General features: G+C 39.4%; 1 protein-coding gene across 6 annotated transcripts in view; it reads right to left on the bottom strand.

Annotated features, from left to right (window-relative positions):
• The window catches only part of CFAP44 (cilia and flagella associated protein 44), a 151,606-nt gene that overhangs the window by 95,193 nt on the left and 33,047 nt on the right, over positions 1-23,366 (bottom strand). For all 6 annotated transcript variants that reach the window (XR_006777375.2, XM_045785165.2, XM_045785166.2 and 3 more), the window contains 8 exons: positions 21,666-21,780; positions 19,120-19,284; positions 9,879-10,034; positions 9,426-9,473; positions 8,562-8,661; positions 7,720-7,814; positions 4,466-4,675; positions 3,753-3,863 (listed from right to left, as the gene is read on the bottom strand). Coding sequence is in view for 5 of the 6 variants with exons in the window: in XM_045785165.2 (XP_045641121.2) it covers positions 3,753-3,863; positions 4,466-4,675; positions 7,720-7,814; positions 8,562-8,661; positions 9,426-9,473; positions 9,879-10,034; positions 19,120-19,284; positions 21,666-21,780 (1,000 nt within the window). In the remaining variant the exon portion in view is untranslated. The remainder of the gene's footprint in view (positions 1-3,752; positions 3,864-4,465; positions 4,676-7,719; positions 7,815-8,561; positions 8,662-9,425; positions 9,474-9,878; positions 10,035-19,119; positions 19,285-21,665; positions 21,781-23,366) is intronic.

Here is a 23,366-nt window from a genome sequence, read left to right as displayed (position 1 = left end):
TTTACATTCATAATTTTGTTAATTTGGGTCCTTTCTCTATTCTTTTGGATAAGTCTTGCCAGCGGTTTGTCAATTTTATTTACTCTTTCCAAGAACCAGCTTCTAGTTCTGTTACTCTGCTCTACTGTACTCCTGGTTTCTAATTCATTGATTTCTGCTCTAATCTTGGTCAACTGCTTCCACGTGCGTGGATTAGGCCTGTCCCTCTGTTGCTGTTCCAGCTTCTTGAGGTGAGAATATAAAAACTGCATTTTAGATTTTTCTACTCTTTTGAGTGAGGCTTGGATGGCTATGTATTTCCCCCTTAGGACTGCCTTTGCAGTATCCCATAGATTTTGGACTCTTATGTTTTCATTCTCGTTGGTCTCCATAAATTGTTTAAATTGATTTTTGATTTCCTGGTTTATCGAATCATTCCTGAGCAGGATGGTTCTTAGTCTCCAAGTGTTTGAGTTTCTTCCAAATTTTTCCTTGTGGTTGAGTTCCAATTTCAAAGCGCTGCGGTCTGAGAATATGCAGGGAATAATTTCAGTCTTTTGGTATCAGTCGAGACCTGTTTTGTTTCCCAGAACATGGTCTATTCTTGAGAATGTTCCATGGGCATTAGAATAGAATGAGTATTCTTTGGTTCTGGGGTTTAGTGTTCTATATATATCTATGAGGTCCAACTCATCGAGTATGGCATACAAAGCTCTTGTTTCTTTGCTGATTTCTCGCTTAGGTGATCTGTCTATTGCTGATAGTGGAGTGTTGAGGTCTCCTACTATTAGTGTATTTTTATCTATATGTCTCTTTATTGTGGTTAAGAGTTGGCTTGTGTATCTTGCTGCTCCCCTGTTGGGGGCATATGTATTTATAATTGTCATATCCACTTGTTGGATACATCCTTTAAGAATAATATAGTGCCCTTCTGTGTCTCTAACTATAGTCTTTAGTTTAAAATCCAATCTGTCTGATATGAGAATTGCTACCCCAGTTTTCTCTTGAGGTCCATTGGTGTGAAAGATGGTATTCTATCCCTTTACTTTCAGTCTGAATGTATCTTTAGGTACAAAATGAGTCTCTTGTAAATAGCAAATGGATGGGTTATGTCTTTTTATCCAATCTGCAACCCTGTGGCACTTTATGGGAGCATTTAGGCCATTTACATTGAGACTGATTATTGAGAGATATGATTTTAATGATGCCATGTTGCCAGTAAAGTCTTTGTTTCTATAGATTGTGACTTTCTGTTCTGTATCACTCTTGGGGCCTTTTTACTTTTATAGAACCCCCCTTAATATCTCCTGTAGGGCTGGTTTCGTGGTTACGAAATTGGTCAATGACTGGCGATTCTGGAAGGTCTTTATTTCTCCATCCATTCTGAATAACAGCCTTACTGGATAGAGGATCCTTGGCTGCATGTTTTTCTCTGAAAGAGTTTTAAAAATGCCCCCCCAACCCTTTCTCTCATTCCAGGTCTGTGTAGATAGGTCTGACGTAATTCTGATACCTTTGCCTTGGTATGTGAGAAATTTCTTTGCCCTGGCCGCTTTCAATACTGTATCCTTGGATCTAATATTTATGAATTGCAGTATGACGTGACGTGGCATAGGTTTGTCGTGGTTGAGCTTGGGAGGGGTCCTCTCTGCCTCTTGGACACGAATGTTTGTTTCCCTTGCTAGATTAGGGAAGTTTTCAGCTACAATTTGTTCTAATATCTATTCTAGACCTCTGTTTTTCTCCACCCCCTCGGGGATGCCAATGATTCTGGTATTGGAACGTTTCATCGAGTCAGTAATCTTCTGTAACCTACATTCCTGTGTGTGGATTTTTTTGAGTTCAGATTCTATTTTAGCTTTCTCTTCTACTAACCCATCCTCCAATTCGCTGATACGTCCTTCTGCCTCATTCACCCTGGCCGTCAGAGCCTCTAGTTTTGATTGCATTTGGCTCATAGAATTTTTAATTTCTGCCAGATTTGCTCTCATTTCCACCCTTAGAGATTCTATATTCTCATTAACATTTTCGTTAATACTTTTTTCAAGTCTACACATCATCTTGACCATTGTTACTCTGAATTCCATTTCTGATAATTTGGTTATATCCATATCCATTAGTTCTGTGGCAGAGGCCACAGACTCATTGTCTTTTCTTTGCTGGGGAGGGGGGGTTCTCCTTCTCGTCATTCAGATGAGGAGAGGTTGTGGGGTTGTCCAGAGCCCAAATTATTGACCGGGACCCAGGCCGTGCACCCTTGTTTTATAGGGATCTTAGGGATGTGGGCTTCTTGATTTTTCAGCCTGCCTTCTGGGGGAGGGGCCTGCCGTGCCGATACTCAGGCAACCCTATTTGGGTAGAGTCTCCATGTCCCCTGCGAGGGGGGATGGGGGTGGGCACACTGTGAGCTGGTCTTTCCAGGCTTTTGTTCTTTTGTTCTCTGGCGGCTTTCCCTGGCGGTTTGCTGTGCCTCTTCTGAGAGTCAGAGCAGCAGTGGCCGAATCTCAGCCTCTGTCTCAGAACAGAGGGATCGCAGACTGTTCTCCACTGATGTTCTGGCCACTTTAACTCTGTTTCTGTTGGTGCTGCTCAACCCTGCAGCGTCCCAGGATGTGCGCTCCACACCCGCCATCCCAGCCCTCACTTCCAGGGCCGGCACATCTCTGTCCTTTATGTTTCTAACACTGCCAGCCGCCAGCCGCCCCACGCGCTCCCGGAGCTCCCAGTCTCAATCTGGTTCCAGTGAGGCGCACCAGATCCGTTTCAGTCTGGAGGCATGCGTTCCCAGCTCACGGTCTCAGTCTGCTCTCTCGCGGGTGCCGGTCCGCGAGTCCGCCCACTCCCCCGTGCAGGTGGCTACCGCTTCCCGGCGCCCAAACTCGGCGGCTCCCTTCCCCTTCCGTCTATCTTCCGATATCTGTGCACGGTTTCACGCTCTCCGCTTCGTACCTCAATACTCAGCGCTGGAGATGTTCATTTGTAGAGATCCAGATGTATCTTCCTGCATCTCAGGCTGACTCCATGGATGTTCAGGCTGGTCTGGTACTCGACTCAGGGGACCAGCTGAAAAAGGGGTCCCCTCCTCCTCCGTCATCTTATCTCCCTATCTATATACTATATTGTTATAGCCCTTTTCTTTAGAAGAGTTCAAAGTAGATTATAGAGGTTACTTCAATAATTCTGACACTTCCACGCAGTTCAATCAGTATTATTATCCTAGAACCCAGGACAGCACCCGGTTTAGACATTAAATCAACATTCAGATGAGAGAGTTATCCTATGTTGAAACTTAGGGAAATTAGAGGCATTAAATAAGATCAGTAACCAATACTGAAGCACCAACTGTTGTTAGGAAACAGTCAGTGGAAGATTAGAAGAGAAAATAAAGGCAGAAAAGGGGCAGAAGCAAAGATATAAAGATGAGGACAAGGACATTCAGACCTTAAAACTGACCTTCTGAATGTCAAAAGGACTGAGAGACATTCTGATATGTGTATCTCAATAAAGTCACCATGGTTAAAGCAAAGCCTGATATAACCCACTGTTTTGGGAGGGGGATCATGACCACCTATTTAGAGAATGGAAGAGAGAGGTGACGAGTGGGATGTGGGGCTCCTCAGTGACGCTCCACTAGCCAAGCTAAGAGCATGCCTGGCCCCTCACTGCAGGACCTAGGAGTAGGGCTAATAATTCCACCTGCTATTCTCTATCTTCCAGATCTTCACTATGCTGTAATTGAGATTTAAACATGAAGACAAATAATAATTACTTACATGGGAGTTCGAAGACCATATTAACTGGCGAACAGGTCCAGGAGTAGTAATATATCCTATTGGCTTATAATCCTTTTCTACCTCAAAGAAGAAGACGGTTTGATCTTTACTCTAAGAAAAAAAGAAATACCCAACAAATATTTTTTTTAAATCTATTCCACAGAGTACAGAGTAGCACTTACTAGCTATAGTATACCCACTGTATATCTATACCCACAATAATCATATATCCCAGATTATTCTGGAAAAGTTCTTATTTCAAATATTTGCTTCATTTACCCCATGAGAACATTTGATAAACCAAGTGTTCCAGGATGTGTTTCTGAAAGAATGATCACCATACCTGTATATCACCTGTACCTCATAAAAAAATTCCACAAAGCATATGCTCACTTATTAATACATTAACAATGTACAAGGTTATTCTCTTCACTTATGGCAATTCTATATAAGAACATACCAATGTGATAAAATATTGGTTATACATAAAACATAACTCCCAGTTGAAAATTTCTACTCATTTGAAATAAGCATTAGAACTCAATTCGTAAGAAAATTTTGAAATGTCACAGACTATACTGAAAGAATATGAACATAAAGAAACTATGGGTTTTTCTCTAAAATGTACATCAGCAAATAAGTTATCACGTAGGAACACGAATAAGTTTAACCATGAAAGCTCAAGAGGAAACAAAAGGAAATCTACCACTTACCCCTGTAGCTAGAATTTCTCCATCACGTTCATAAGCTAAAGCAGTGACACGAGCAGTATGGGGTTTGAAAACCTGTCTCAAATTAATATCTGCATCAGAAATTTTCTTCCGTCCTGCAAAAACTGTGAGCCCTTTTGGATCGTAAAGTTCAAGTATTCGAACCACCCCATCTTCGAATCCTACAATAATCTGTGCTCCAGTGTAGCTTACCTTGAATAAAAATTAAATGTAACAAATCTGAAATTAGTTGATTAAGAAAGTTGGACAACATAACCGATAACTCTGTATTTTATTTAGCCACATAATTTAACATGGACTGCTCGTTGGTAATTCCTTATACCACTTTCTGGTAACCTCCATCTATTCTAGGACAGTTCCTTATCACTGCTGATGATGGATGGGTAAACAATGGCAATTCAAACACCTGAGGCACAAACACTGGTGCAGTGTGTCTACCATGGGCCAGGCACCTATCACCAGCAACTCAAGGGTGAGGATAAACAGTTTGTCCCTGGTTTCACAGAATTTATGGTCCAGGGGGAGGACAGACATTAATCACACAGATGAATGTAAAATTATGAAAAGAAATAAATGCTAAAGGAAAGAAACACTCTCTGAGGGCATATAACGAAGAAAGCTGACCTAGACTGAGGGCTTCCTTCAGGAAGAGATGGTGGAACGGAGACCAGAAAGATGCCCAGAAATTAAGGTCTGGGAGATGGGAGAAGCACTCCTGGGAGAGGATAGAGCTTGTGTAAAGGTTATGTGGCAGAAAAGAAGCTAAAGAGGGAGATAAGCAAGGCCCAGGTTGCAAAGCGGCTTACATGTCACATTAAGGATAGTGTTCATCCCAAGAGCTGTGGAAAGCCATTGAAAGGTTTTTAGTTGGGGTTTGGGTACGTTTGTGTGTGCATGCATGTGGAAAGGGTGACATGATCAGATTTACTGTTTTAAAAACATCATCTTAGCTGCATTGTGCAAACTAGAACTGAGATGGCTGAGGTAGGATGCAGGGAGACCTTTGGGGAGACCTTTAAAGAGATGGCTGCCTTACTCCAGGAGAGTAATCATGGTCACTTGGTCTGAGGTGGCATCATGGAGAGGAGGGATAAGGGCATAGTTTAGAGAGAGCTATAATGGCCCTATTTGATGACGACTGAAGACAGGGGAGAAGGGCAGAGGGAGGTGTCAAGGATGACTGAGACAATTACTGAGATAGAAAACAGTGGAAGGGAGCCAAGCATCTGTGTGGTTTGTTGTTGCTATTATCGTTTTGGAGGGGGGCTGGTTGGAGGCCAGCAGAGCATCATGAATCTAGTCCTGGACATGTTGGGTTTGAGGTTCCCTTGGAGATCTCAAAATGAGGGTGACACATCATCTACAGCTCAGAGGAGAAGTCTGGGCTGGAGAAAGAAACCCAGCAGTGTCCGAGTACACTAAATCTGCTTTCTTGGGACAAAGGCGAGAGCCCTGATATTCTTTACAGCAGAGTGGTCATCGCTAAGGCCAGGCAGTTATGAGTCTTGGTAATAAAAAAACCGTACTCCATCCAACTTCAGTCGAATATTGTTAATTTGCTATGTGTCTAAATGTACTGGAGAGGCACTAGAGGTTCAAAGAAGAATAAAGTGTACTTGTCACCCATGAAGAACAGTCTGGTGGGAAAGAGACAATAAAGCAATTCATCTTAGTACATTGTGATAAGGTTCATAAAATTGGTATATATCACAGAGGAAGGGGTGCCTAGGTCAACCTGAAGGTAGGGCCACAGAGGGCTATTCAGAAGAGGATGTTTGACCTGAGCGGAGTCATAAAGATACAGAGTTTTTTAGAAAAGCAAGAGGATATAAAGACAGGGCATTTAATTCTATCATGATATCCAATGATCATTACTTGGATAGGAGGCTAAAAAAGGAAACAGTCTATGAACATTGTACAACCATCTGTATAAATGATTTAATTATACGGCTGTATTTTAAATACTTCAGGTAAGAGTGTAAATGAAGTGGGATAAAGAGTCAGCCAGGTTTGGGAAGCAAACACTCTGGTTTCTACCTATTCTAACCTTATTGTTCTGCCTCTACTGCCTGGCCTGAGTTCTCCTTCTGGTCTTTATTTCATCATGAAATTCTCCTCCATTCCAGTTATTACCACATTTATTTTGGTCCTGGAACATTTTCTCTTTGATTTCAATCCAAAACAATAAGGATAAAACACTCCCCCAAATACTCCCATGACATTTTAAAAACCTAGCTGAAAAATCTTTGGCATGCCTGCCATACAGAGATGGCATTTAAGTCCTGCCCCTCCTTGAATCTGGGTGGGCCCTGAGACTGCTTCGCTCAAGTGAGTACAGTACAACTGACATTATATGACTTCCAAGGCCAGCAGCATCTGCCTGTTTATGGGACACTAAATCTGGGAGCGCTGAGCTGCCATTTAAGAAGTGTGTGCCTGCCCTGAGGCCCCCATGCTGTGCACAAGCCACAGGAAGAGGCTATCAGGTAGGCACTCCTATTGACATCCCAGCTTAGCCCAGCCTTCAAGCCAGGTGCCAGACCGATGACAAAGAAGCCTTTACATGATTCCAGGGCCCAGACATGATGAAGCAGAGACAGTCCACTGCTGTTGTCACCTATCTGGTTTCCCAATCCAGAGAGCATACGAGCAAAATAAAGTGACTGCTGTTTTATGCCACTACATTTTGTAGTAGTTCATTACCTAGCAATGGATAACAAGGACAACTCCCTATCTCTGCCTAACTTTTTTTCCATAGGTCTTATCATTATCTAACACATCACATATGTTACTTATTTTTCTTTATTGTCCATTTCTGCCTCCTCTCTCCCACTAAAGTGTAAGATGCATGAGGGCAAGTATTTTTGTCTTTCTGTTCATCACTATATTCCCAGAAGCTAGAACGACCCAGCACGTTGCGGGCATACTGGAAATATAAGTAGAAGGAATGAAATCACAGTCAGAGGATAGATACACAAAATTCTGTGGAGTAATTATTTTGTAACATGAAATGATTACTAACCTGCAAGTGGCACAAAAATAGATTTTCATTAAAACAGGACCAAAACCACAAAAGCAAGGTCATATGATTTCTATCACATTGTCAGTGAATAAACTAAGTTAAAATTTTTATTCTTCTCTAAAATCCAGAGTCATGTAATATATTTCTAAGAAATAGCACTGATATGCCATATTTACCAAGAGATTCCAGTAAAAGTTCATTATCATTAACTCACCAGTCGGGGTACCCACGCAAGGGCCGTACCTCCTTGTTTGAATTTCATCTGAGCCAAAGGAGTTTTGCTAGCAAAATCATAGATTCGAACAGAGCCTACAGAAAGACAGTTTTAAAAGAAACAAATATATACGGCATCTTTTTAAATAACCTTGGCTCACTGAACATGTTGAGCATTATAACAAGAAATTTCATAAATAAATAAACTAATAATCTAATAGGCTTTCTTTAGTCAAAAATTTACATGTATATCCTCAACCAGGCAATTTGTAAGTATGGATAATAAAGTAAACAACTGGTGATTGACTGGTGGATTAATTTCACCTTGCATAGCCCACAAAAGATTCACCATGCATCAAGAAGGAAGAAAGAAGGTGATAAAAAAAAATAAGAAGGGGCGCCTGGGTGGCACAGTGGTTAAGCGTCTGCCTTCGGCTCAGGGCGTGATCCTGGCGTTACGGGATCGAGCCCCACGTCAGGCTCCTCCGCTATAAGCCTGCTTCTTCCTCTCCCACTCCCCCTGCTTGTGTTCCCTCTCTCGCTGGCTGTCTCTCTCTGTCGAATAAATAAATAAAATCTTTAAAAAAAAAAATAAGAAAGGCATGAATGTGGATAATATCAAAATGAATGGCATTTTTGTGAGTAACTGACCGTGTCTTTTATCTTTCATAATAACCAAGTTATTTAGCTCCTCTCCCCTCCATAAAAACTCACCTCACTTGCATCAAGAGGCTTACCTTTTGGAAAAGTTCTCAAATGCTTTTCATCAAACACATATAAAATTTTGTGTGGAAAACAAAACAAAAAAGACCAGATGTATTTTCGTTTAGAGTTCCTACTCACAATCCAAGGCAGTAGTGGCCATGAGGTAAGTGAGGGGAGAGACTGCCAAGGCTTCAACAGCTCCAGAATGGAAGGAGAAGAGGCAGTCTGGATCTTGGGTCTGATAATAAACAGACAGAAATCCTATTAGATCTTAAAGATAAGTTAACATCAAATTAAGGTCAAGTTTTTTTAAAAATGTAAATAGAACCCTATAACATACATGTAATTTTATCTGAAAAGAAATTTTTAAAAGTGTAATAGGTTGGGGCCCCTGGGTGTCTCAGTCAGTTAAGCATCCAACTCTTAGTTTCTACTCAGGTCATGATCTCAGAGTGGTGAGATGGAGCCCCACGTCAGGCTCCACGCTCAGCGGGGAGTCTACTTGAGATTCTCTCTCTCCCTCTCCCCCACCCCTCCCCCCAACTCTAAAATAAATCTTAAAAAAAAAAAAAGAAAAAAAGCATAAAAGGCCAGAAAGAGTGCTGGACTTTGGAATTAGGAGAAACAGTACTGGCTTTGCTCTTGAAGGCTTTCCACTTCTTCACCAGTAAAATGAGGTGATGGCAACTGTCTACCTGTTCATCAGGGTAGCCGTGAGTGTTGCAGGAGATAATATAAATGACAATACCGTAAGTTTATGACAACTGTAAAACAGTGGATAACATTAGGCACTGTCACTGCCACTCTTCTAGTGAAGTTTGCTGAGAGAGCCCCTTTTTTTGTAAAATCAGAGAGAGAGAGAATAAATTCTCAGGACTAGGACATGTTGGGTAAGTTTTTGATGGAAACAATGATCAAATATGGAGAAAGATAAAGTATCTTTTAAAGAAGAACAGATATTTGTTATAAAAAATTAGGGAAAAAATAAAATAGACAACTTACAATATTTGAAAAACTAAGGTCAAGCTTCCATATGGCTCCACTGGCATCCTAAAAAATTAAATACTTAATAATAGTTTATCATTTTTAGCATTTATCAAATAAAAAGAATTTTCTTCCTGTGATCTAGTTAAAGGACAACAGTAATACCAAAAGCTTACCTATGTTTTAAAGTGTGATTGAAATTTAACAAAAACAGCTTCTATATATTTTAGAACACACAATAAACAAAGTATTTCCATAATACATACAGTCAGTTTAATATAATAAGAATGTTCATTGGTTGTCTATGTATAAAATACAGGTCAACTAGAATCCAAAGTTCAGGTACTCTTCATTGACCTATTAATAGTAGTCTTAATAGTAAAATGGACTTACTGTGACAATAAATTATGTTAGTATTTTAATTTTATGTCTAGGTAACTTTAACGAGCCAAGACAGAAGAACAAACTTACCTGAGCCAACCAAAAGTTACTTCCAATCTCCTTCATTTTTATCATAGAGAAGAGTTTGACATTCTTGCCTACTTGAAGTTCATTAATGGGCTCAATCTCTAACAATCCAGTATCATCAATAGAATCAGCAGTATCTACTGTCTCAAAATCCCAGATCTTATAAAATAAGAAAATACTTTAATTAATCAGCAGTTTCTGTATTTATATTTCTTATAAGAAAAGGCCCTGACTGATGGCGGAGGAGGATACCTTAGTTTTGTCTGGTCCCAGGAATTCAGCGAGATAGCTATCAAATCATTCTGAACATCTGTGAACTCAATATCTAAGAAAAGAATAGCTGCAACTCTGAATAGAATAGTGACTACTTTCTGCAAGGTAGGAGGTGTGGAGAAGTGAATTCGAGGTGACATATGGGAAGATAGACTGTGGGGGGTGGGGGTGGGAGAAACTCCGTCAGCCGGCTACCAGACAGTAACAGCGCAGTGGAGCACAAAATCAAAACTTTCAGAAGTCTGTTCTGGTGAAGGACATCCCTACCTGAAAGGTCCCCAGGTGGTGAAGTAGGCAGAATCTTAGCTGGGACAGTGTGGCCTCAGGGTCCCTGGGGTCACAGGAAGACCGGGGGTGCCTGAGAGCAGCAGAGCGCCCAAGCATCGGAGTGGGGAAGCTGGCTGCCAGAGAGCCCAGAGGTGGGCTTTCAGCTCATGGTTACCATATATCATGAACCACGGCAGGGCCGAGCAACTGCTCGCCACCAAGCAGGAGCCCAGCAAGCGGCAGAACCAGCAAGACCCCACTTCTTGCCCGCCCACCCCGGAGGAATAGCCGGGAGTGGGGGGGTGCCACAGGAGTCTGCAGGGTTTGGAGACTCAAAACGGGTGGAGGGCCTGAGGTAGAAATGCTTGGTCACAGGCTAGGTGAGCACGGGGTATGGACAGACACCAGGGAGACAGGAGGGAGTGACTGCTTTCCTCTGAGGGCACACTGAGGAGTGCGGCCCTGAGCTGGAGATTGGGAAGCCACCATTTTCATTCTTGTTCTCTAAAGCTGCACAGAAAGCCTTCAGGGAACAAAAGCCACATAGAGCAAACCAGAGGAGTCGCTTACTTAGCCTGTCCCCCTGGCAAGGGTGGTGCACTTCCACGTGGGGCAAAGACACCTGTGAATCAGCACAAAAGGCTCCTCCCCCAGAAGATCAGCAAGAACATCTAGCCATGACTCAGTTTACCGATCATAGGGAACTGCAAAACTCCAGTGCTAGGGGGAAATTAGTATATAGAAATCATGTCCCCCCCCCCCAAGATTCTTTAGTCTTTCAATTTTCATTTTCTCTTTCCTTTTTCAACCAATTTCTTATTTTACCAACTTTTTAAAAATCTTTTCTAATTTACACTTTTACAGTAACATTTTATCCTGTCATTGTATTTAATTTTGTTTTTGTAAAGAAAAACTTATACATACAATTTTGGAGTGCAGTTTCTTCTAACAAACAGACCAAAATATACCCAGAATCTAGTGTATGGCTCTGTTCTCTTCACTCGTCTGATCACATTCTTTTTTTTTTTTTTCTTTTTTAAATCTTTTTTTTTTTATTAGTCTTTTTTAATTTTCATCTTTACAGTTAACATTCCATCCTTTCAATGTATTTTTATTTTTGTATATATATGTAAGTTTTTCTTTCTTTACAAGTTTGAGATGTAGTTTCTTCTAACAAACTGACCAAATTACACTCAGGATATAGTGTATGGCTCTGTTCTCTTCACCTATCTGTTTATATTCCTTCTTTTTTTCTTCCCCCCCCCTTTTTTTTAATAGTTACAGCCTATCCTTTAACAGTATTTAATTTTATTTTTGTACATATATAAGTTTTTTTTTTCTTTACAATTTTGGGATAAAATTTTCTAACAAACAGACCCAAATACACACAGGATCCAGTGTATTGCTCTGCTCTGTTCACTTGTCTGATATATTTTTTTTTTCAGGTTTTAGTCTCTTCTGATTTGTTTAGTGTATATTCCTCTGGTGTCATTGTTGCCCTTTTAGTATTTTGTTCTCTCATTCATCTATTCTGCTCTGGACAGAATGACAAGACAGAAGAACTCACCTCAAAAAGAGAACAAGAGGTCATACTGATTGCCAGGGACCTAATCAGTATGGATATAAGTAAGATGCCAGAACTAGAGTTCAGAATAATGGTTATAAAGATACTAGCTGGGCTTGGGGGAAAAGCACAGAAGACACTAGAGAATCCCTTTCTGGAGAAATAAAAGAACTAAAATCTAATCAAGTCAAAATAAAAAAGGTATATTAATGAGATACAATAAAAAATGGAGGCTCTAACTGCTAGGAAAAATGAGACAGAAGAGAGAATTAGTGATACAGAAGACCAAATGATGGAGAATAAAGAAACTGAAAAAAAGAGAAACAGCTACTAGATCACAAGGGGGGAATTTGAGAGATAAGTGATACCATAAAGTGAAATAATATTAGAATAATTGGGTTCCCAGGGGAAGAGGAAAGAGAGAAGGGGGGGGGGGGGGACAGGAGGTATAACTGGAGCAAATTTTAATGGAGAACTTTCCTAATCTGGGGAAGGAAATAGGCATTCAAGTCCAGGAGGCACAAAGAAGTCCCCTCAAAAAAAAAAAAATTAATAAAAAGAGGTAACACCTCGACATGTAATAGTAAAACTTGCAAATCTCAGAGATGAAGAGAAAATCCTAAAAACAGCTTGGGACAAGAAGTCTGTAACCTACAAGGGTAGAAACATTAGATTGGCAGCAGACCTATCCACACAGACCTGGCAGGCCAAAAAAGACTGGCACGATATATTCATGGTGCTAAATGAGAAAAATATGCAGCCAAGAATACTTTAATCCAGCTAGGATGTCATTCAAAATAGGAGAGATAAAAAGCTTCCAGGACAAATAGAAACTAAAAGAATTTGTGATCACTAAACCAGCCCTGCAAGATATATTAAAAGGGATCCTTTAAGCAAAGACAGAGCCCCAAAATAACATAGATCAGAAAGGAACAGATACAATATAAACAGTGACTTTACAGGTAATACAATGGCACTAAATTCATATCTTTCAATAGTTACTCTGAATGTAAATGCACTAATTGTCCCAATCAAAAGACACAACATATCGGAGTGGATAAAAAAGCAATAAGCCATCAATAAGCCATCTTCGAGAGTCTCACTTTAGACCCAAAGACACCTCCAGATTTAAAGTGAAGGGGCAGAAAACCATTTATCATGCTAATGGTCATCAAAAAAAAAAGCTGGGGTGACAATCCTTATATCAGAAAAATTAGATTTTAAACCAAAGATGGTAATAAGAGATGAGGAAAGACACTATATCATAATTAAAGGGTCTATCCAACAAGATCTAACAATTGTAAATATTTATGCCCCTAACATGGGAGCAGCCAAATACATAAGCCAATTAATAACAAAATCAAAGAAACATATCAATAATAATAAAATAATGGTAGAGGACTTTACACCTCACTCACTGCAATGGACAGATCATCCAAGCAGATGATCAACAAGGAAATAAGGGTTTTTCATGACATACTGAACCAGATGGACTTCACAGGTATGTTCGGAGCATTCCATCCTAAAGCAACAGAATACACATTCTTCTCAAGTGCACGTGAAACATTCTCCAGAATAGATCACATACTGGGTCACAAATCAGGTCTCAACTGGTACCAAAAGACTGGGATCATTCCCAGCATATTTGTGGACCACAATGTTTTGAAAATGGAACTCAATCACAAGAGGAAATTTGGAAAGAACTCAAATAAATGGAGGCTAAAGAGCACTCTACTAAAGAATGAATGGATCAACCAGGAAATTAAAGAAGAATTTTAAAAATTCATGGAAACAAATGAAAACACAACTCTTCAAAACTTTTGGGACACAGCAAAGGTCCTTAGAGGGAAATATATAGCAATACAAACCTTTCTCAAGAAACAAGGAAGATCTCAAATATACAACCTAACCTTACACCTAACGGAGGTGGAGAAAGAACAGTAAATAAAGCCTAAACACAGCAGGAGAAGAGAATAAACATTAAAACAGATATCAATGAAATAGAAACCAAAAGAACAGTAGAACAGATCAATGAAACTAGGAGCTGGTTCTTTGAAAGAATAAAATTTATAAACCCCTGACCAGACTTCTCCAAAAGAAGAGAAAGGACCCAAATAAATAAAATCATGAATGAAAGAGGAGAGATCATAACCAACACTGAAGAAATACAAACAATTATAAGAACATATTATGAGCAACTATATGCAAACAAATTAGGCAATCTGGAAGAAATGGATGCATTCCTAGAGACGTATAGACTACCAAAACTGAAACAGGAAGAAATAGAAAACCTGAACGCACCCACAACCATTAAGGAAATTGAAGCAGCAATCAAAAATCTCCCAACAAACAAGAACCAAGGACCAGAAGGCTTCTCAGGGGAATTCTACCAAACATTTAAAGAATTAATACCTATTCTTCTGAAACTGTTCCAAAAAATAGAAATGGAAGGAAAACTTCCAAATTCTTTGAGGCCAGCATTACCTTGATCCCAAAACCAGACAAAGACCCCAGCAAAAAGCAGAATTACAGACCAGTATTCCTGATGAACATGGATGTCAAAATTCTCACCAAAATACTAGAATATCCAACAGTACATTAAAAGGATTATTCACCACAACCAAGTGGGATTTACACCTGGGCTGCAAGGGTGGTTCAACATCCACAAATCAATGTGATACACTACATTAATAAAAGAAGAACAAGAACCATATGATCCTCTCAATACATGCAGAAAAAGCATTTGACAAAGTATAGCATCCTTTTTTTTTTTTAAGGTTTTATTTATTTGTCAGAGAGAGAGAGAGAGAGACCACAAGCAGAGGGGGGGTAGAAGTAGAAACAGGCTCCCCGCTAAACAAGGAGCCTGACGTGGGCAGACATTTAATCAACTGAGCCACCCAGGTGTCCCTACAGCATCCTTTCTTAAAACTCTTCACAGTGTGACATAAAGGGAACATAACTCAATATTATAAAAGCTATATACCAAAAGCCTACAGCAAATATCATTCTCAATGGGGAAAAACTGAGAGCTTTTCCCCTAAGGTCAGGAACATGGCAGGGATGTCCACTATCGCTACTGCTGTTCAACATAGTACTAGAAGTCCTAACCTCAGCCAGCAGACAACAAAAAGAAATAAAAGGCACCCAAATAGGCAAAGAAGTCAAATTCTCACTTTGTTGATGACATGATACTCTATGTGGAATACCCAAAAGACTCCACCCCAAAATTGCTAGGACTCATATAGGAATTCAGCAAAGTGGCAGGATTTAAAATCAGTGCACAGAAATCAGTTGCATTTCTATACACTAACAATGAGACAAAAGAAAGAAATTAAGGAGTCAATTTCACTTACAATTGCACAGAAACTGTAATTGTACCTAACAAATCTAACCAAAGAGTCAAAGGATCTGTACTCAAAAAACTCTTAGAACACTCATGAAAGAAATTGAGGAAGACACAAAGAAATGGAAAAACAATGCTCATGGATTGGAAGAACAAGTATTGTTAAAATGTCTATGCTACCTAGAGCAATCTACACATTCTATGCAATCCCTATCAAAATACCATCAACTTTTTTCACAGAGCTGGGACAAATAATCCTAAAATTTGTATGGAACCAAAAAAGACCCCAAATGGCCAAAGGAATGTTGGGGGAAACAAACAAAAAACAAAAAACAAAAAAGCAAGGCTGGTGGTATCACAATTCTGGACTTCCAGCTCTATTACAAAAAACTGTAATCATCAAGACAGTATGGTACCGGCACAAAAACAGACACATAAATCAATGGAACAGAATAGAGAATCCAGAAATGGGCCCTCAACTCTATGGTTCAATAAACCAGGAAAGATTATCTAATGGAAAAAAAAAAAAAAAAACCACAGTCTCTTCAACAAATGGTGTTGGGAAAACTGGACAGCCACATGCAGAAGAATGAAACTGGACCATTTCCTTACACCACACACAAAAATAGACTCAAAATGGATGAAAGACTTAAATGTGAGACAGGAATCCATCCAAATCCTAGAGAAAAACCCAGGCAGCAACCTTTTCAACCATGGCTTCAACACTCCTTGCCAGACACATCTCCAAAGGCAAGGGAAACAAAGGCAGAAATGAGCTATTGGGACTTCATCAAGATAACAACGTTTTGCACAGCAAAGGAAACAGTTGACAAAACCAAAGACAAGCAACTGAATGGGAAAAGATATTTACAAAAGTCTTATCAGATAAAGGGCTAATATCCAAGATCTATGAAGAACTTATCAAACTCAACACCCAGAGAACAAATAATCCAATCAGGAAATGGGCAGAAGACATGAATGGACATTTATCCAAAGGAGATGTACAAATGACCAAGAGATACATGAAAAAATGCTCCACATCACTCAGTATCAGAGAAATACAAATCAAAACCACAATGAGATACCAGCTCACACCGGTCAGAATGGTTAAAATTAACAACTCAGGAAATGACAGATGTTGACAGGGATGCCAAGAAGGGGAACCCTCTTACACTGTTGGTGGAATGCAAGCTTGTGACAGCCACTCTGGAAAACAGTATGCAGGTTCCTCAAAAAGTTGAAAATAGAGCTACCCTACAACCCAGCAATTGCACTACTGGGTACTTACACCACAGATACAAATGCAGAGATCAGAAGAGGCACCTCCACCCCAATGTTTATAGCAGCAATATCCACAATAGCCAAACTATGGAAAAAGCCCAGATGTCCATCAACAGATGAATGGATAAAGAAGATGTGTGTGTGTGTGTGCACGCACACACACACGCACAATGGAATACTACTCTGCCACCAAAAAAATGAAATCTTGCTATTTGCAACAACTTAGATGGAACTAGAGGGTATTATGCTAAGTGAAATAAGTCAATCAGAGAGAGACAATTATCGTATGATCTCACTCATATGTGGAATTTAAGAAACAAAACAGAGAAGATCATAGAGGAAGAGAGGAAAAAATAAAACAAGATGAAATCAGAGAGGGAGACAAACCATAAGAGACCCTTAGCCATAGGAAACAAGCTGAGGGTTGCTGGAAAGGAGGGGGGTCGGGGATGGGGTAACTGAGTGGTGGACATTAAGGATGGTACATGATGTAATGAGCACTGGGTGTCATATAAGACTGGTGAATCACTGACCTCTACCTCTGAAACTAATACATTAGATGATAATTAATTGAATTAAAAACTGCAAAAAAAGAAACAAAAGGCCCTGATTTTTTTTTTTTCAAAAGTCCGTTCTTCTTGCTTCATGCAAATTAGCAAGTAGGTATAATGAGAACACCAGCCAAAACATGACCCCTGGGATATTCCTCTCAATTGGGGATAATAAATTATCAGTTTCCTCTGTATATATGGAGATCAGTGAGAAGATACAGCCTGAATAAGGATTCTAATTTGTCCAACGTAAACTTTAGGTCAAGGTATCTGTCAGGTCTTTCTGCATATAAGTGGCCCTAAGGAGTAAATGGTTCGGTTATCCAGCGAGACCCTATAATGAGCTCTGTTTTGATTTTACCAGTGGGCCCCTGGAAAGGGAAATAGGCCTTCTTATTGATTTAAGCACAATCTTCATTATAAGAGGAGAAAATGGATGTAGATGATGCCTTCACAAGAAAATGGTTCTCATAAATGATTTAGACTGTATCATTCAGGTAAGGATTGTTGTTCTGGAACAGGAGAACAGAATGCTCTGGGAAGCATGAGGGAGCACAGTTTCACTTCACCAGGCAGAGAGATTGAGAAGGACTTCCTCTGAGAAGCACCAAAGCCCACCCTCGATGGATCTATTGACACACCACCCTGTTAACCTAGACTCAATAACTCAGCCTTTGGGAAAGTAACTTCGAGGAGGGTTGGTGTTGTCCCCTAGGCTAGCCTCATGGGGGAGAGGCCCAAATCCTAGGTGGAACTAACTCCTGGAAGTTGGGGTCGGTTTTTCCTAAAGGGTTAGATGTAGAGATTTACTGTGTGAAAGACTAAAAAGATTACGGTGAAATTTTAAAAAGAAGCCAGTTTAGAAATTAGTGGTGTTCATGAAGGGACCCTCTGTGAAGTATTTTGACTTCTTTTCTCTTGAGGTTTCCTTCCAGTTGGCATTTTGACATTTTGAGGTGACATTTATCTTGGAAGCATAGTGAATATACTATATGACAAACAAAAGGACATAAAAATTTCCCAGAACGATGAGTAAAATCTAACAAAATTAAATTTAATATGGTAAATGTAAAAATGTATGCTTGGGTTCAAAAAGCCAATGGCGAGAAGACAGAGTGGGAGAGATATGGCTTAAACAGTGTATTAGACACAGTAAGGGCAATAGGTGTCAACACAATGACCAGACTATTTTTAAAAACATAATCTTCCTTCTCACAATAGTACTTCGTAAAGAACGCCCAGAGAATACTATGCCTTTCTTATGAAAGGCACCCGTAGGAATATGCCCCAAGAGGACCACAAGGCAAATCCCCAGCCTCAGCAACAGTAGGGTACACACACGTGAGTGGGCCCAACAACCAGGAGCACTTAGATGCTGGAGCAGTGTTCCAGCCCCTCCCACACTATGGAAAGGACAGAGTCCGCAGGTGAGGACAAGTGAGTTCACCAGTGTAAGGAGAGGGGAGCATCCATAGACAAACCCCATCAGCTCACTTTTCAGTGTATTTCTAATTGGTAACCTCAGTCAAAATTAAGAAATGTTTGGTACTTTTGTCCCTAGAAAATGGCCCATTCATACTGTGTGCTTTGAAAGGACATCTGTATCCACTGTTTATGTTCTGGTAAAACAGGTTTTCATTTTCTGAAACTACTATTTCAATGACAGAATCAAAATGCCATGAGAGACTATGGACTTCAGGAAACAAACTGAGGGTTTAGTAATAGGTCAAACTGAAGGTTTTAGAGGAGAGGGGGTGGGGGGATGTGATGGGTATTAAGGAGGGCATGTATCGCATGGAGCACTGGGTGTTATACACAAACAATGAATCATGGAACACTACATCAAAAACTAAGGATGTACTATATGGTGACTAACATAACATAATAAAAAATAATAACAAAAGGTGGAAGGCTGGAAGCCTTTGATCTTGCTGGTACTAATCAAGTATCAAGGAAACTTACCCTAATACATCCGTCTGCCCCAATGGTGATAACTTCGCCCTCATCCAGCATTATCTGGTTAATGGGACCCTGATGACAAGACTTCCTTGCAGCTCGACAGAGCTCAACCTTGATGAGGCCGCCTTCCCACAACAGCATGTTGCCCCACTCTGACCCTGAGAGCACCTGGCAAGTATGTGGAAAAGAAGGAATGTGCATTAAAACAGACAAACGTGGATATTTATGCCTCAAATGGCAGGTGAGAATTATTTTTATAGATTATGTCTCTTGATTATGAAAGTAAAAAAAAATTAGTATAGAAAAATAAGAAAATATAGAAATGAAAATTCACCACTTCGGAAACAACCACTAATCACAGTTGGATGTATTTCTTCCTAGCATTATGCATAGTTTTACATCATGGTGATCAGGTTGTACATTGCTGGTAACTTTTCAAATATACCTATGATAGCTTCCTTTGTATCTCTTAAGGACATAATCCAGGAGTGAAATTACTGGGTCAAAAATTAGAGACACATTTAAACTCTTGATAGACGAGATTCTACTTTTTAAGATAATATTAAATGTTATGTTTCAAAAAATGCGAGGCCACTACTGAACTCAGCAGATTATAGAATAATATCCAATTTCACACAAGAATCATTTGGAACCAGCTCCTATTAATCCGTTTAATCCACCACTATCCCCAAGTGTGTACCACCAAACACTAGTTCTTAGGATGTTTAACTGGTATTAGATAATAAGTCATACCAATTAAGTATTGACTCTGTGCCAAGTGCTGCTTGAGCATTTTACATACATTATTTAATCCTAAAAACCCATATGAACTAAGTACATTTATTGGGGGTTACCATGTACAGTTAGGCAGGTCGGGTGCTTTATTTTCCCAGAAAAGACGGATCAATACGAGCCCTAACTATTATTATTCCCATTTTACAGAGGAGAAAACCGAACACAACAGTTGAGTAGCTGGCACAAAATACCCATAGCAGTCAGGATTTTAAAGCAGGAAACTTCACTCAAAAGTTCCTGTCCTAACACTGCCTTAGAAGACATACGCTTGGATAAACAAAAATCAAACAAGTCTCTTTTCTCTAGGACCCCTTGGAGACTTTAACATAGACGTGTTCACTGGAAATCACTGAGAGGATTTCTAGATACAAAGGAATTTGACCAAGAAAGTCTTATTTTCAGAGCTTCTGTGCTGACTAATGTTCCATGAAACACGCTTGGGAAACTCGGATCTAGTTCTTGCCTGCCTGCTCTTCATCAGCATCCCAGTTCCCTCTCACCTCACTTACTCAGTCTTTTCAACCTCCCCAGTCTACTCATCTTCTCCACTCTACCTGCTTGACCTATTACTAAACCTCAGCTCACTTTTGATAGTCTTTATTTAGACTTGCTTTCTTCTGTCCAGTGACAAAACCACCAGAAACTACCCATGCCTGGCAGGCATTTCCTTCTGAAAGGTCACGAATGCTTAGCTTTCTTTTTCCATTTGTCCTGAAAAATGAAAGTGACATCTTCCTTCTTGGCTCATCCCCTTGACTGCAGATTTCCTTCCCCCAATTTGTTTGGCATTTTGTGGCCAGATTGATCATTTGCAACTCTACTCTTGCAATGTATAATAATTGGGCCTGGCTGTTAATCTCCTTATCATAAGACCCAACTATACTTCTCAACCGAATTTCCCACTCTTTCCCAACATGAATGCTCTTTCCTGAGTAGCCCTCCAAATACAGGATATTATTTCTAACTCTAAACATCATTTTATAGCGTTGGATATGTATTTATCTATTTAACCAGCATCCAAGGCTTTTGGTTTCCTCCTATACAACATGATTCCAAATTGAGAATATCTGCTAGGTAGAGGACTAGCCCTTTGGTTCCTCAAAGTAATATTTGTAGGCTGGCATTTACTTATAATGGAGATAGTCACAAATAATACTATAGAACTCATCCTAATAGGAAACCAAATACAGTATCAATGGAGAACTGCTCTTACAGGCAATATGCCCACACATTTTGCAAAAGGAAGAGAGAAAACAGAGAATAAACTACCAGATTAAAGTTGCAGTGCATCCGTAGGTGCCACTGTGAAGTGGCTCAGTCTTCCTAAATAATCGGACAATAAAAGAAAAAGCCACAAGTCCGTAAACACCTTTGAGCCAGTAAGTCCTCTTGGAGCATCATGACCAAAGAGGAGGGACAGATAAACACTATAAACACTGCAACTCCGTGATATAATAAGTGACAATATGTCACTATGTTAATATGTTAAAATGCTTGCATACTTTATATATGTGTGTATAATATTTAGTAAACAAATCCAAAAAAGGATATTTACATGTGGATTATAATTCCGTAGAACTTTATTAATTAAAATTGATCATCTGAAGAGGCAAAATTAAATGTTCATTATATTTACAATGATAGTATCCACTATTACTAACATTGGCAGTGCTTTTTAGAATGTCTAATGTGCTTTCATATATTTTCATTTTGAAAACATAATTTTATTATTGTAGAATAGTGGCTGTACTCACCTTCCCATCCGGGAGCTCCATGTAACCTTCTATATCAGTAGTGGCTGTTTTGCCAAACCGACCCAATGAGCCCTGAAGCTTGAGACCAGTGAATGTTAGAGCCATTTCCCAGAACCTGCAAACAAGAGATTGAATGAACCTCAAAGAGGATTTATTTTTATTATCACCCAAGTATTTACATGTTTCAGAGTCACATATATTATTTCTTTTATTCATTCATCTAACTAATATGTATTAAGTATCAACTACTTGTCAGGCAAAGTTCTAGGCAAGATGAATTCAGAATTGAGCAAAATAGACAAAATGAATTCCCTGTCTTTGTGGATATTTTATCTTAGAGTCATGCTGTCCTAAGCTGTTGACCCTATCCAAGTTTGACTATTTTAATTTAGATTTAACGTAATGAACACTAAATCAAATTTAAAACTCAGTGTTTCAGTCAGACCAGCCAGTTTCAAGTAGTCAATAGCTACATGTAGCTAGTGTCTACTAGATTGGACAACATAGAACATTCCCATGTTCACAGAAAGTTGTTCTATTGGATAGTACCATTTTAGAAGATGTAAGTTTTCAAAACATTCTAGGGGCTCCTGGGTGGCACAGTCGTTAAGCGTCTGCCTTCAGCTCAGGGCATGATCCTGGCGTTACGGGATCGAGCCCCATATCAGGCTCCTCCGCTATGAGCCTGCTTCTTCCTCTCCCACTCCCCCTGCTTGTGTTCCCTCTCTCACTGGCTATCTCTCTCTCTCTGTCAAATAAATAAATAAATAAATAAATAAATAAATAAATAAATAAATAAAACATTCTAATTTACTTGCTGTGTAACTTGAGTGATTTTCTTAACACTGTGCTCTCATTCTCTTATGCATAAAATGAGATTACTAGCAGCACCTACCTCATAAAATTGTTGAAAACCTCTTAGAACAGTGCCTTGCATATAAAAGCAACGAATAAATGTTATTACTAACATTTCTTATTAATAGTCTAAGCAACAGTCAGATGATGAAAACATGTAGAAAGAGAATCAGGCCTACCAACTAGATATAAAATAATGAATGGTATCAACAAGCCAATAATATGAAACCAAAAGCTTAAATAACCAACATCCTTCTCCAAGGCTATGATAGGTCCCCTGATCATACATTTCCATATACTCTGTTCTTCTATAGCACTTCACTCATGGAATTTTTCAATTTCTATCTCTCTCCAAAGATAGAATGCAAGAAAATATGCACTTTACTAAATGATGGAAAAATGTAAAAACTAGAAATTTTTAGTCTATAGCTAGAAGATTGAGAATTCCCCCAAATTTCCATTTTAAAATCTGTTCAACTAATCTATATTTCTAATGAATAAGAAGAGAGCCAGGTTTAAATTGTAATAAGAGAAACGTAGGATCAAAATGTCTTTCTCAAAAAGGACACTGAAAATCTAGTTATGAACAGCTCAAAGGTGGTGGTAGAAGGTTATTAAATAAATGCTTAAAACAGGGTGGAACGAAGACAGAAAAAGACAAAATCGTTCCATCCTGGAAAAGAGGGCAGAGTACAAAAGAGTGAAAAGGACTTGGAATTTAGAGCCAGAGACCTGAGATCAAGAGTAGGCTCTGTTACAGTTTAGTGTTGAGGGTCCTGTGTTAGGAATCATTCTACTATAATTCGTATTTTACAGATGAAGACTGAGTTCAGAGATGTAAAAATG

This window comes from Ursus americanus, chromosome 4, assembly GCF_024610735.1.
Source record: "Ursus americanus isolate L20-20 chromosome 4, mUrsAme1.1.p, whole genome shotgun sequence".
Classification (NCBI taxonomy): Eukaryota; Metazoa; Chordata; class Mammalia; order Carnivora; family Ursidae; genus Ursus; species Ursus americanus.
This window is presented reverse-complemented; position numbering and strand designations above follow the sequence as displayed.